Here is a 13,819-nt window from a genome sequence, read left to right as displayed (position 1 = left end):
TCTAAATTAAACCCGACTTCAGAATACGGGCCTAAGTATACAAAGTTTGTTGACCCCTGTATAATTCAATGGGAGAATTTTGCAAACTTTAAATTGATGCCACAAGAAACTGTTAATGTTCCACAGATGTAATCTTCATGATATATTGAGTTGATAATCCTGATGATGACCAATTACGTAAAAACCAAAATTTACTATTGAGTACGTGCTTTTGAGGATAGTGCCCTCGCAGTCCATTTTTAAGCAAAAACAGCATTTTCTGGTAAACGGAAACCTGTGGTGAGATGAAAGTTGCACATAATGACTCCCAATACCCCAAAAAAAGGGTATTGCCACCAAAATCAAGTAAATTGAACAAAGAATAAAAAAAGTTATGGTCAAAAATTGAATTTTCGACAATTTGGCGGCCATTTTGGATATTTCGTCAGGGCACCCTGATTTTCACACTTTTTCATTTTTTTCTTCAGAAATTGCATCGGGACTATCAAAATCATTATTTTATTTGGTGCTCAGGGTGATCTGAGACAATGACCCAAATATGACCCTCTATATCCCACCTCTAATCATAAGTTGTTTTTTTTCTCCAGATTCATCCGATTCTGACCTAGATTTCAAGCGAAAGAAGTGTCTCAGGCTGCCTGATGGTAATTGTAATTTTTGATTATTTACTTTGTAAAACTAAAACTCAAAAGTTTGGGAAAGGGATCTTCATCTGTAGTGTGTGTGTGTGTGTGGGAGGGGGTGTGTGGTGTGTGTTTTCACAGGCAACTGAGGACATTACACACACCAGGGGCGTGTTTCACTAAGCTACGACTCGTACGAACACTTTCTCAAGAACAGTTCGCGAATCGCCTATCAGTTCGCAGATTGTACGATGAGTTAACAGTACTTGTAACGCATCGTAGACCTTTGTGAAACACACCCCATGTATATTTGAACTTGAAAACACCAACATCCGAGGACATGCACTAGAAAACTTACAATAACCTAGTTTGTTTACCTACCATGTACACTGGCAGTACCAACTGGCTTGGGTCCAGCAGTTTTCAAAAATGTGTGTAATCTTCTTGATTGATGATGTATATGTTACAAGTGGGATGGATGTAAGATAGGGAAAATATATGCTACTCTACAATGTAGATTGAACCTTCAATGTAATACAATGAAAGGCACCATTCTACCGACAATTTCCTATTTAAAATGAATACCACTTCTGGTCATATTGATAAAACTATGGCTATTCAAACAAAGAATGACATTCCCATTAATATTCAGAAAACTCTTTGTTTGCATAAATCCAATATGGCTGCTATATCCAGACCTCTTTTATTAGTCTAACCTATTTTGGACACATCTTCATTGCAAGCTGGATTGAGCACCAAACGCAACACACTTGTTTGGGGTCTAATCCCGGGGTCTATTGAAAAACATTTCAAGCCAGGTCAAGGAGATGGTAAATAATCAAAATGGCTGCATATGTTCCAATGCATTATTTGTCATTTACATCTCTTAGTCTGTATGTCTTACAATAAAACAGTCAAGGTATTTGTCACCGAAAGCTTTATTGTAAGAGTTTTTTTTTTTGTATTTGTTTTCAGATGAATCTGATTCAGACATTGGCATGGAAAAGAAAAAGAAGCGTCTGATGCAGTCAAAGAAAAAGAAGCGTCCGATAGTGTCAGATAGTGATTGTGATTCAGACATTGATTTGGATGAAGAAAGAAAGAAAAAAAAGAAACATCTGATGCGGTCAGATGGTAAGTATTATTTTTGATTACGTACTTTTTAAAACTAAACTTATGGGAAAGGATTGAAGTAATTGTTGGCATTATCTGTCATTTACCTAATTTGGTTCAAACCCTAGACATTCTGCTTTCTTGGCAGATGCTCTAACCACTAAGATAACCAGCCTCAATGAAAAACGGGGAGTTTTAACAACCGATTACTCGTAGAACAGTCACAATTCTTGCACGTCCAGGCCTGATTCTTCGATTTAATCGGTTTCTAGATTTTTTTTTTAACAGAAATAAGTGGTCTCTGAGATCGAAATAAATCTGGTTTTAAATTTTTTTTTTTTGGGGGGGTAGGGTGTCATTTTTCATGATGTACGTGTATCCCTACAATTTAGGTGGAAAACAACAGCCCATGTAGCACCCAATAGCATGAGTTTTATTACGATTGCTAATTATATATAATTTCACCCAATAGCACGAGTTTTATTAAGATTGCTAATTATATATAATTTCACCCAATTCCTCAAAAATTCTAGCAACTGTAGGTAACTTGCAAACTCGATTGGTCGATGTAACAGCGATATTGCCTGTTAGTCCAATACTGTCGGCCGTATTGTTTCTGGCTTCGTCAAACTCCTTTAAAGGAGGGATCTATGAATTCAACAACAACAAAAATGGTGTCTCGATCTGTAAACGCTTAGTAACTTTTTGCAGCTACCACTGATTCAATATATAAATATTGCATTATTATGGCATTTCAACTAAAATTTTTAGATTGGAAGGACAAGGCAAAGGTGAAAGAAATTGATTATTCAGTTTGTGAAAAGTGGAACTGGAAATGGCCAGAAAAGACGGTCGATAAGAGAATTGCGAGTGAATGCTTACGCAAAATAGGGAAAATGTCAGCAGTGCCATGATACTTACCGTGTATGTGTTTGTTTGAAATTAAAAAAATGTTATTTATAAACTTTCAAGGGGCTGCATGCAATGAAAATGCAAAACGATTTTAGAAAAAAAAAATTATATGCCTCAGAAACCCAATTTTTAATCTCTGATACAGCTAAACCCCAGGAGCTTTAAGGAGGGGGGGGGTGGGGTTTGCCCCCTCAATCCCCGCCAGGGCGTTGCTCCACCCTGGACACCCGCCTGTGAGGGGCGAGACTCTAGTCACTTCGCTCCCATCATTTGCCAGATTTTTTTTTCAAAGACCACAATTAGGTCTACAAGTCCTCGTCTTTCAAAATAATGTAGCCATATAGATCTCCACTCCATATCACTTATTCTTTATTTAGGTCACGTTCTAGTTCTCGTTTTAAAAAGTGTAAATCAGAATCTTTCCAGAGTGTTTCCTATAATATTTGAATGCATTCTGCATTGTAGGTGATCATGAACAAGAGTTGTGCCAAATGCAAGCAAATTAAAAAGGGGAATCTGGATTTGCCAACATTTTGTTGTCGCTCATGGTGAAGAATTATGGTACCTCCAGATTTATTATTCGTAAATAAGCCCATAGCTATTGCATTAAATATTGACTTTTCGCACAGATAATGTGTGCATTTGTGTGCATTTTATTTCATGTGGTAACCATGTCCGCGTTTCCAGCAGCGTGTGTTGTGACTTGCTCTGAGCCAGATGCGCCAATTTTCTTAGCAATTCTGTTGCGATGAGAATCGAAGTGTGAACGTACAGCCATAAAATGCCTGAGGTACCATTACTCACCCTCCATAAGCAACAATCCAAGAATTAGATGGCCGCCATCCATAGGATTAACTAGGGAGTTAAAAAGAGTCTGGATTCCCCTTTTTAATTTCCTTGGCCCAGTGTGACATAATTGTCATAAGGTGGATGAGCTTTTGCACCACTGATGCTCTAGTTTGTTTTTGGCAGATGTTCAAATTAAAAAAGTCACCTTGTGTATTTATAAAAATCACCTTGTGTATTTTTTCAGATGGTACTAAGCAAAAACGGCGATGGTCACAAAAGGAGTTGGAGGTATTTAGTAAGAACGTTGCAGTTTACATTGAAAGAAAGGTCATGGCTCCAAGGATTGTTCTTGACAGGGTTGTTGAGCAACTGGCTCATTCAAGGACTGTTGCTCAAATAAGATCAAGAGCAAACAATATGATAAAGGAGAAACAAGTATTTATACTGTAGCTAGTCCAGTTTTGTTCAACACTACAAAACAAAACCCAGGTTGTTAGAGTGTTCTGGTCAAAATACTAAGAAAAATTTAATTAAATAATTTTAAAGAGATCATTTATTATTTTAACTGATATCCATAAGAACTTGTTTTTTCGCAAATTTTCTCTATTTTCGGCAAAATTTTAGACAACTTTAGAAAATTTTGGAAAATGTGGGCCTTAAAAACGGGAATTTGGCCAAAAGTATACCCTTAAGAACTGAATTTTTTTCAAAATTATCAAAAAGTATAACCTTAGGAGCGATTGGGAAGATCTGGGAAGGACAAAAAAGACACCCATTCGCGCCGAACATACATATACCACCCAATATGTTGAGTACTTTGTGACCACAAGGGTATAATTATTATTGTATGGTATCATATTTTATTACCACATTTTTTTTTGACTAGAAGTTGTTTAGTCTATATACGACACCATTTCAGGTTTTAAGCAGGTTTCACTGACAAAGTGTGTAAAAAATCACAGCAGAGTAATTATAGCCATGCTATACATCAAAAGTACGTTTTCTAGGGTAAAAATGGATGTAGATTGTGAATTTTTAGTCCAAAACCTTGTTTATACAGCATTTAGCCACAAATCGTGGATTTATGGCCAATTTTGCCCGAAAACGGCACTTTTTCAGTGACAAAAAAATTTACTTCCTATCTTTAAATACCTGTAGGCTCAACAATATGCATACATATGGCCATTTTTAATGTTTCTGTATCAGCCCAGTAAACAGTCTGATGGATTCTTTTATTTGTTTTGAAATTGGTTTCATACTTTTTGTGCAACAGCCATTCAAAAATGATGCATCCTGTGACAATTGACTTTCAAAATTTAGCAGTTTCGGACAAAAAAATTGATTTGAAAAATCATATCTCTTCAGTCCAAGGGGCTACATTAATAATTTACATACCAAAATATGCAGAATTTAATAAGCTTTAATTTGGTGCCTAATTTAATGTATTTCTGGGAGGAGAATGATATAAAAAAATGATAAAAAGTTATTCCCACTCCCTAATTTTTTAATTTGTGTAAAAAATAAAGAAATTTACAAAACGGGCAAGTATGCCAAAGTATAGGACCTATAGGCTTGAAAATTTAATCAGTTATGCCCATTATAAGTCTCTACTTGGGCATAGGATAAATTGTTTAATATTTCAACTATTTCTTTCTATTTATATTTTTTTAAAGATTTTTGTCATCCAAAATTTAGACAAAAATTTGCCATTTTGAGGGCTCATTAAAAAAAATTACAAGGCCAATATGGTTGAAAAGTTAATGAGTAATTCCCAGAAAATATTACTACAAGGTAAAATTCACAAAATTGGCAAAATGCTCATATTTCTTTTGAATTATTTTTTTTTACAAAGTTAGTGACAATCCTCAGAAGGTATTGTGCAATCATAAGCCAGTATTGCGCAATCGTTCAACCAAAATGCTGTTTAGACACATACTAGCTGTCAATTTTGCAAAAGAACATAATTTATAATCTCAAAAAAGCAATTAGGTTGATTTTGAAGAGCCCTTACAAGCAAAAAAGACTGATATGTGATATGTGATATTTTGGTTTTCTTTGCATACAGCTTTAAGCACACCCATATTACATAATACCCGTATCACAAAAAGGGTTCAAGATTTTGCATTTCCAACTTCAGAAATTAATTTTACACTAAATTTCAGTCTAGAAAACATATTTAACATCCTTTGTTTTGAAACTTTATATTTTTGGATTTTTGTCAGTCAAACCTGCTTAAAATCTGAAAGCGTGTCATACAGTACAATGTAGAGAACTCACAAACTTACACTTCAGTTTTAATAATCGATTTCAAATTTTAGAACACTGTTAGTCTGCCCCTGGTCTAGTCTTGATACAAAATCAGGATGTGGGATTTTTCATGCTATAGCATTTTAAAATGTGTTACTATTTGTTTTTGTTTTTTGATAGTAATTCAAGTTCCCAAAATGAATTAAGCTTGTCATTCCCATAAATAGGATGAAGCATGTTGTACAACCTTGCAGTTCAGTTTTGCCTTTATTGGCTGCACTGTCTTGTAAACCTGATTTCTGGGTGATGTACACACTCAGGACCTCGGCCTCCTTGCTACATGTGTGTAGATGTAATGCTATTAGAGGAAATTTATTGAAAAACCTAGAATTGCAATTCAAAATTAATTATCTTTACATTGTACTGACCTAATGTTAGGTGAATTATGCTTGTATACTCATTGGAATAATTGGAAGCATTTTTAAATCAACAGCTCAGCCTCTATCAAAGAGGTGTTAACTGTTGATTATATATAAATACAGTCGAGGCCAAAAGTTTACATACACCTGGTGAGAAAACATATAAATGTGATTTTTGCCACCATAAGAACATTGGGGATCCTTTATTTTGATGGAGATGGGTAGTTATAGTATCTTCTTGACTTTCGAAGAGTATTTTTTTTTGATAGAAAATATATAGAAATATATATATGGTTGATCGTACTTCAGTTTGGATAAATTCAGTGGGTCAGAAGTTTACATACACTAACAAAAATTGATGATGGTGGTACCTGTATTACCCTAAGTATTTTTTTTCTTTTATTTTTTCACTTGTTGGAGTTGTCAATAAGCTTTCTGTATACTACTCCTGAGTTTATTGTCAATTCCTCCAGCAAGATTGCAACAATCCAGTCCCATTTGCAGATTTAATTGGTCGAATACCATTGTACTTTTAGTCTGTCCATTTGGTTTCTACAGAGATCTGGTCTGGAAATTTGACAACCCTCCATAATCTCCCCCTTTCTCTGTTTCACCCCTTCGTAAACTAATTAAAATGAATGTTTGGGTTTTTGTGGTGACTGAAGACACAATTTTAACATGGTTACTACTTTTAGGCTGGTGTATTAATGTGATGCTACATGCTCCAACATCTCAATACACAAACAATGTGTAATCTCCATTGATAAACCCTATTGATTGTAAAATCGGATGATGAACCATGTAGCATCATGTTAATAAGCCAGTCTAAAGTTGGAAATATATTAATATTAACTCCTTAATTACCACATTAACCAAAACATTCATTTAAATTATTTTTTAGAGTGGATAAACTGAGCAAAGGGGGAATGAGGAGGGGTTGTCACATGTCTAGACCAAATCCCTGTAGAAACCATATGGGCAGACCCCAAACATGGTATTCACCCAAGGAAACCTGGAAATATGACTGAATTGTTGCAGTCTTGCTGGAGGAATGGACAATAATCTCATAAGAAGTATACATGAAGCTTGTTGGCTGTTTCAACTAGTGAAAAAATGAAAAATAAGGCTAAATTCAGGCAACACCAACACCAATTTTGGTTAGTGTATGTAAACTTTTGACCCACTGAATTTATCCAAACTGAAGTTCAACCAACCATATATATGTTTCTAAATATTAAAACATACTCTTTGAAACTAAAGTAGATACCATACCCAACCATCTTCATCAAAATAAAGGATCCCCAATGTTCTTATGGTGGTAAAAAATCATGTCTATGTTTTCTTACCTGGTGTATGTAAACTTTTGGCCTCAACTGTATACATATGTACAGTGGTGGCCAAAATTATTAGAACACCTGAACCTACACAAAGTCTATGGGAATTTAAATGCCCTATTTCATTTGCCGAAGTATGACAAAAGATATCTTTTGTGTGCCACTAGCTTTCATGACCGTTTAGCATAGGGTCTTACGTATATTTTGATACCAAATTTGTATAGTTTTGACCATCAAGTAATGCACAGCATTAAAAATCGTTGTGCTATGCGCTTTTGGTTCCCCCATAGACTTGTGTATTAAACATCTACTCAAATGCCAAAAAAGTAAAATGCCATTACATGTGCCGATTGCTAAAAAAAGTGTTTGAGATATAAGTTTGAAACTATGCAGGATTATTTATTTTAATATACCTCAAATACATGCCAAGTTTCAGAAAATTTGATCATACAAGAAGGGGTGGATTGGCCCCCTCCTTTGGTGGTGAGATGACCAAAATAACCATGCCCCTTGAAGGTTAAGATTATCTTTTTTTATGAAATGAAGACATTCCTTATAAATGAAATTTGTTTAGAGCAAATTTCATGAGCAATTCAAATGTGTTGAAAAATTAAGGGTCAGAGGAAAGAAATACTAAAATAGGGGCTCCAGCCCTCACAAATAATTCAAAAAGCCCCCACATAATTTGTTACTACTTCACCCTTCCTTATCGTTAATGCCATTTTTGACATTATCATGAATTTTCCTTTGCGAAAAGGTATACTTTTGTAGGTAGAGACCTGATATATTTAACGTTATGACGCTTTAACCTTGATAGGAGTAAGATTTTTAGATTTTACAATTGGTAGCTTAACACAAAAAAGGGCGAGTTAGGGCAAATTGGGGGCGAGTTCCAAACTCATGACTATGTTATTTAGTTTTTAAAGTATAATGATGACTTTCGTAGACATTCCAGTCATTTTATAGGTATTTAAATGGTCAACTGAATGAAAACAACTCAAATTATTTAAATTTACTTGGTGTTCTAATAATTTTGGCCACCAGTGTAAATATATATATATATATTTATCAGCGTATATTATTTGTATAATTGTTAAATGTATTTGTATTTTATTATTGATGTAAATTATGTACAATTTAACATTTATGTTGCGATGCATGATTGTTTTTTAATAAATACCATTTTGAATTGAATTGAATTGAATTCCAAAGCTAAAAGTGCTGTATGGAGAGTTCAATATATAACATGTTGGGGTAATGAGTCCAAAGTAATTGATTTCATTGTATGAATGAAATGGTGGCAGTGTTAGTAATATTTTGAGAGCAAATTATTTAGAAGGTTAAAATGTTTATGTGCACTTGACTGGCAATGATATGAGATTTTAGGGCAGTGGTCGCCACAAGTATTTCAGACAGTAATGGCATTTGTTGTTCAGTTAATTCCACATGCCACTGTTTATCTACCGCTTTAAATTGTTACTTATTTTCACTTCATTGTTCTTACATGTATTTCAATTGATCTGCACTGTATTTATCAACCCTATAGAGCCCAAGGAGGGCTCATTGTTCCCCTTTTCGTTCTGTTTTATGCCAAATATCGTTTGTGTTTCTATTGCAATCCAGCTGTATTTATGTGTTTTCACACTTACAGCGCATGTTTTCTTCTTTCTCCTGTATTTTTTCTACAAGAGATTAAACAAAAACAATCTTGTTGATAATTTCTTATACAACTCAAAGACTTGAATTTAGATATTTCTTCAGTAGAAGTCAATTTTATGTCAAAGGTAGTTTTATTCAGATGAATTCTCCAAATCAAAGTGAAAGAAAGTGATCAAATTAGTTTACCCCGGTAGTGCTCAATCTTGATTGGTAAAGCAGAACAACAAGGGGAAAATAAATGCACACAATGAACCTGTTTACTGATTCAAATTGTAATATGGATTTTCTTTCCTGGGGACCTAATGGCAAGTTGCATGTATTCCATTATGCTGTTGTTAATGAATGAAATACAATACTAAGCATCAAGTCTGTGTATATTACTTGATGCTATGTCTGGAAATCATATAGCAAGCATTCTCATTGTCACGAACAACCTTGTTTTTTTTGTTTTTTTTAATTCAGAAAAATGAATATTTTAGTGAACAGGTTTGTTCAGTTCCATATGTGTCAGTATGTTTGTGCCTGATACAGTCCTTATTTGTAGGGTCTTGCACGCATGTAATATACTCCATATTTACTACAAGTGATAACTTTCTATTAATTCCCCACAATCTGTGTGTTTGAATGCACAGCCTCAAAAGGTCCTACATTTTGAATTTGGCATGTGGGGTACACAGACTCAGAGCAATGTGAAAGGAAAAAAATAGTACCCCTCAATTCACTGTATGTGAGGCAGTAAGTTTGCAAAGGAAATAATTTAAGTGGTGTACTTGCAGTGTCTTACACTATACTTATAGTTTAGGGATATTCCTGATGACTCCAAACTAACTTTGCTTTCTTACATGTACATGTATTTCTATTGATTAACCCTAAAGAGCCCAAGGAGGGCCCACCTTGGCCTCCACACCATATCTTTGAAATTCATTTTTCCAACTTCATTTCATCAATCTTGGGAGAATTTACCTACTGTTTTATTCCAAACATATTTTGTCTTTTTATTCCAAACATATTTTGTCTTTCTATTGCAATGTAGTTGTAAAGGCTTTGTTCTCTTTTTTTTTTTTTTTTTTTTTTTTGTCTCGCCTGCATAGCAGAGCGAGACTATAGGCGCCGCTTTTCCGACGGCGGTGGTGACGGCGGCGGCGGCGTCAACAATGAAATCTTAACCAAGGTTAAGGTTTTGAAATGTCATCATAACTTAGGAAGTATATGGACCTAGTTCATGAAACTTGGACATAAGGGTAACCAACTATCACTGATCATCCTGCATCATTTTCATGTCACATGATAAAGGTCAAAGGTCATGTAGGGTCAATGAACTTTGGCCATGTTTGGGAAATCAGCATTGAAATCTTAACCAAGGTTAAGTTTTTGAAATGTCATCATAACTTCAGAAGTATATGGACCTAGTTCATGAAACTTGGACATAAGGGTAACCAAGTATCACTGATCATCCTGCGTGAGTTTCCAAGTCACATGATCAAGGTCAAAGATCATTTAGGGTCAACAAACTTAGAATATGCACAATTTTTTTTGAAATTTCATCATAACTTAGGAAATATATGGACCTAGTTCATGAAACTTGGACATAAGGGTAACCAAGTATCACTGATCATCATGCGTGAGTTTCCAGGTCACATGATCAAGGTCAAAGGTCATTTAGGGTAAACGAACTTAGAATATGCACAAGTTTTTTTTTAAATGTCATCATAACTTAGGAAGTATATGGACCTAGTTCATGAAACTTGGACATAAGGGTAACCAAGTACCACTGATCATCCTGCACGAGTTTCCTGGTCACATGATCAAGGTCAAAGGTCATTTAGGGTCAACGAACTTAGAATATGCACAATTTTTTTTGAAATTTCATCATAACTTAGGAAGTATATGGACCTAGTTCATGAAACTTGGACATAAGGGTAACCAAGTATCACTGATCATCCTGCCCGAGTTTCCTGGTCACATGATCTAGGTCAAAGGTCATCTAGGGATGACCTTTGACCTTAGACCAAAGTTAATTTTTTTTTACTTTAAAAGTATAAGGGCCTATTTCATGAAACTTGGACAAAAGACTACTAAGTATTGCTGTTAATTTTGTATGAGTGGCAGGTCACATGGTCAGCGTCAAAGATCATTTAGTGTTAATGAACTTTGACCATCAAAGTCAGCACTGCTGTTATATTGAATTGCGTAATGCAGGCGAGACTGCCAGAGGCGTTCCACTTGTTTAAATTTTAATGCCTCCGCCCCAGAGGGTTCAGGATGCCTAATGTTTTGGGGTTGTTTGTTAGTCTTTTTTTTTTTCATGCACTGAATCACATTATCATTGTTAATTCATGAAATATGAAAACCCACTTTTAAAATTTAAACTATCAACAATTTTGCAGTTGCACTTGCTTGCCAGACAATTATGTCATAAAATGTTGATCTGTTGAGATGTATAAGTAATGTATACAATCTGGACTGAATAAGCTTAAATTTTCACACACAGATATTTTTATGATTTTTGTTTTTGTTTTCTTTCTGATTTAGATATTCGCAAGGTGTTACATGCAAATGCTTTCATTACAAAAATAGACAAGAGGTTGTGACCCACAAAACAAAATTCATGAAAATAAAATCCTCTAAAAATTTCAGCTCCTCCAGTATGAGAGCATATAAAGCATTTTTTTTAAAATTAATTATTAGATAAGTATCATTTGTTAACTCTTGATCTATTGAAGTGTTGATAGGGCATAAATTTATGTGATCCTGAAACTTATATATAAATGTGATATATGCACTGGGTGACCCCAAAAGAAAGGAACCACTATTAACTTTAATTTCAGCATGATTAATGATATAAAGCACTAATTGTTCTGTCGTTACTTCGTAAGAAAATATCCTTTCAGATAATATGAAACAAAAATAAACCATTTTTAGCCTCACGTTTAAAAGTTTGTGAATGAGTGACTCAAAACGAATGATCTTGGTGTCATATTATAGGGAAACAAATGATCTTTTAAATGATTTTAGCAATTACCCCTTTATATCATTTATCGCGCTGATATAAAAGATTATAATGGTTCCATTCTTTTTGGGCCACTCGGCATATATATTATATATTGCAAGATCTATAATTTAGTTCAAGATCAATTACCTCAACATTTTCTTGGTATGTTCATACATTTGATTAGGGGTTCAAGATGGAAATCTACATATTTTTTTGTGGTTTTCTTGTTTTAAGGCAAAAGTTTATACCCTGTGTATTTGTGTTTTAGTTCACATTTTCTTCTTTTTTCCTGTATTTTTTGTACAAGAGAAAAAAAATTACATGTTCACCAACAACTCAAAGACTTGAATGTTGTTATTTCTTCAGTAGAAGTCAATTTTTGTCAAAAGCAGTTTTATTCAGATGATTACTCCAAATTGAAGTGAAAGAAAGTGATCAACTTGATTTAGTGCTCTAGAGTGAAATTGTAGCCTGGTTGGTATGCAGAAAAACTACAGGAAAACTAAATGCACACAATGAACCTGCTTACTGAATGATTCAGATTTTAATATGGATATTTCTTTCTTGGGGACCCAGTGACATGTTGCATGATGAATGAAATACAATACTAGGCATCCTAGCTGTGTATATTACTTGATAAAATGTTTGGAAATCATATAGCAAGCATTCGGAATGTCTAGAACGACCTTTGGAGGGAAACAATGTTGGAAGAAAAAAATAAATGAAAATGAATTTCGTTAGTGAACAGGTTTGTTCAGTTACATTATGTGTCAGTATGTTTGTACCTGATAAAGTCCTTATTTGCAGGGTCTTGTACCTTATACTATACCCAATATTTAATTTCCCACAATCTGTTGTATTTATAGCCTCAAAGGTCCTACTTTTTTAATTTGGCATGTGGGGTACACAGAACAATTTTGAGGGGGAAAAATAGTACCCCTCAATTCAATGTATGTGAGGCAATGAGGGTGCGTGTGCATGTCCCTATTGGGTCCTGGATTTGGACCCCATATACAGGGGCCCACAGAGTATATGAGAAATTGACATGAAATGCCCCACAAGGCAGTTCCCTGTAAGGACACAAATGTCGGTATGTGTGTGTGTATGTGCGTGTTTGCAAAAACTATTCTCTTTGGATCTGTTGAATGGAAAACCAAGTATTAACAAAAACTAGGGGGATTTATGTGTGTGTATCAATACAACATAAACCTATGTGAAGACAGGTCTGCGCCCTTGAATTATACTATTTGATTCGCCCAGGACTCGGTCGAGTCCCATCATCTGAATCCGAGTCCAAGGCCGGGCCATCCAAGGCCAGGACCAGCAAGATCGGTCTCGAGTCTGTGTCCAAGACCGAGTCCGGTCTCTAGTCCTCCAACACTGCCACTAACTAGTATAGTGGACACGTATATAATTGTGTGGACCAATGTCCTCACAATGATATACGTCTCCATTAACTAGTACGGTATATATTAGTGTGGACAAGTATATAATTGTGTGGACCAATGTCCCCACAATTATATACGTCTCCACTAACTAGTATATATTAGTGTGGACACGTATATAATTGTGTGGACCAATGTCCCCACAATTATATACGTCTCCACTAACTAGTATATATTAGTGTGGACACGTATATAATTGTGTGGACCAATGTCCCCACAATTATATACGTCTCCACTAACTAGTATATATTAGTGTGGACAGGTATATAATTGTGTGGACCAACGT

General features: G+C 34.8%; 1 protein-coding gene across 1 annotated transcript; it reads left to right on the top strand.

The window, feature by feature from the left end:
- The first annotated feature begins 538 nt into the window (after positions 1 to 538).
- LOC121426007 lies at positions 539 to 5,469 on the top strand. Its single transcript, XM_041622136.1, has 3 exons — positions 539 to 644; positions 1,599 to 1,757; positions 3,682 to 5,469. The coding sequence occupies exons 1-3, from the start codon at positions 539 to 541 to the stop codon at positions 3,885 to 3,887; spliced, it is 471 nt and encodes a 156-aa protein (XP_041478070.1). The 3' UTR covers positions 3,888 to 5,469.
- The last annotated feature ends 8,350 nt before the right edge of the window (positions 5,470 to 13,819 follow it).

Source organism: Lytechinus variegatus, chromosome 13, assembly GCF_018143015.1.
Source record: "Lytechinus variegatus isolate NC3 chromosome 13, Lvar_3.0, whole genome shotgun sequence".
NCBI lineage: Eukaryota > Metazoa > Echinodermata > Echinoidea > Temnopleuroida > Toxopneustidae > Lytechinus > Lytechinus variegatus.
This window is presented reverse-complemented; position numbering and strand designations above follow the sequence as displayed.

Bases quoted from the DNA above. Each gene is read 5' to 3' on its own strand.
- LOC121426007 (XM_041622136.1), top strand. From the start codon at position 539: ATGACCCTCTATATCCCACCTCTAATCATAAGTTGTTTTTTTTCTCCA. The intron at 645-1,598 runs GTAATTGTAATT...ATTTGTTTTCAG, and splicing joins GTGTCTCAGGCTGCCTGATG to ATGAATCTGATTCAGACATT. The intron at 1,758-3,681 runs GTAAGTATTATT...GTATTTTTTCAG, and splicing joins ACATCTGATGCGGTCAGATG to ATGGTACTAAGCAAAAACGG.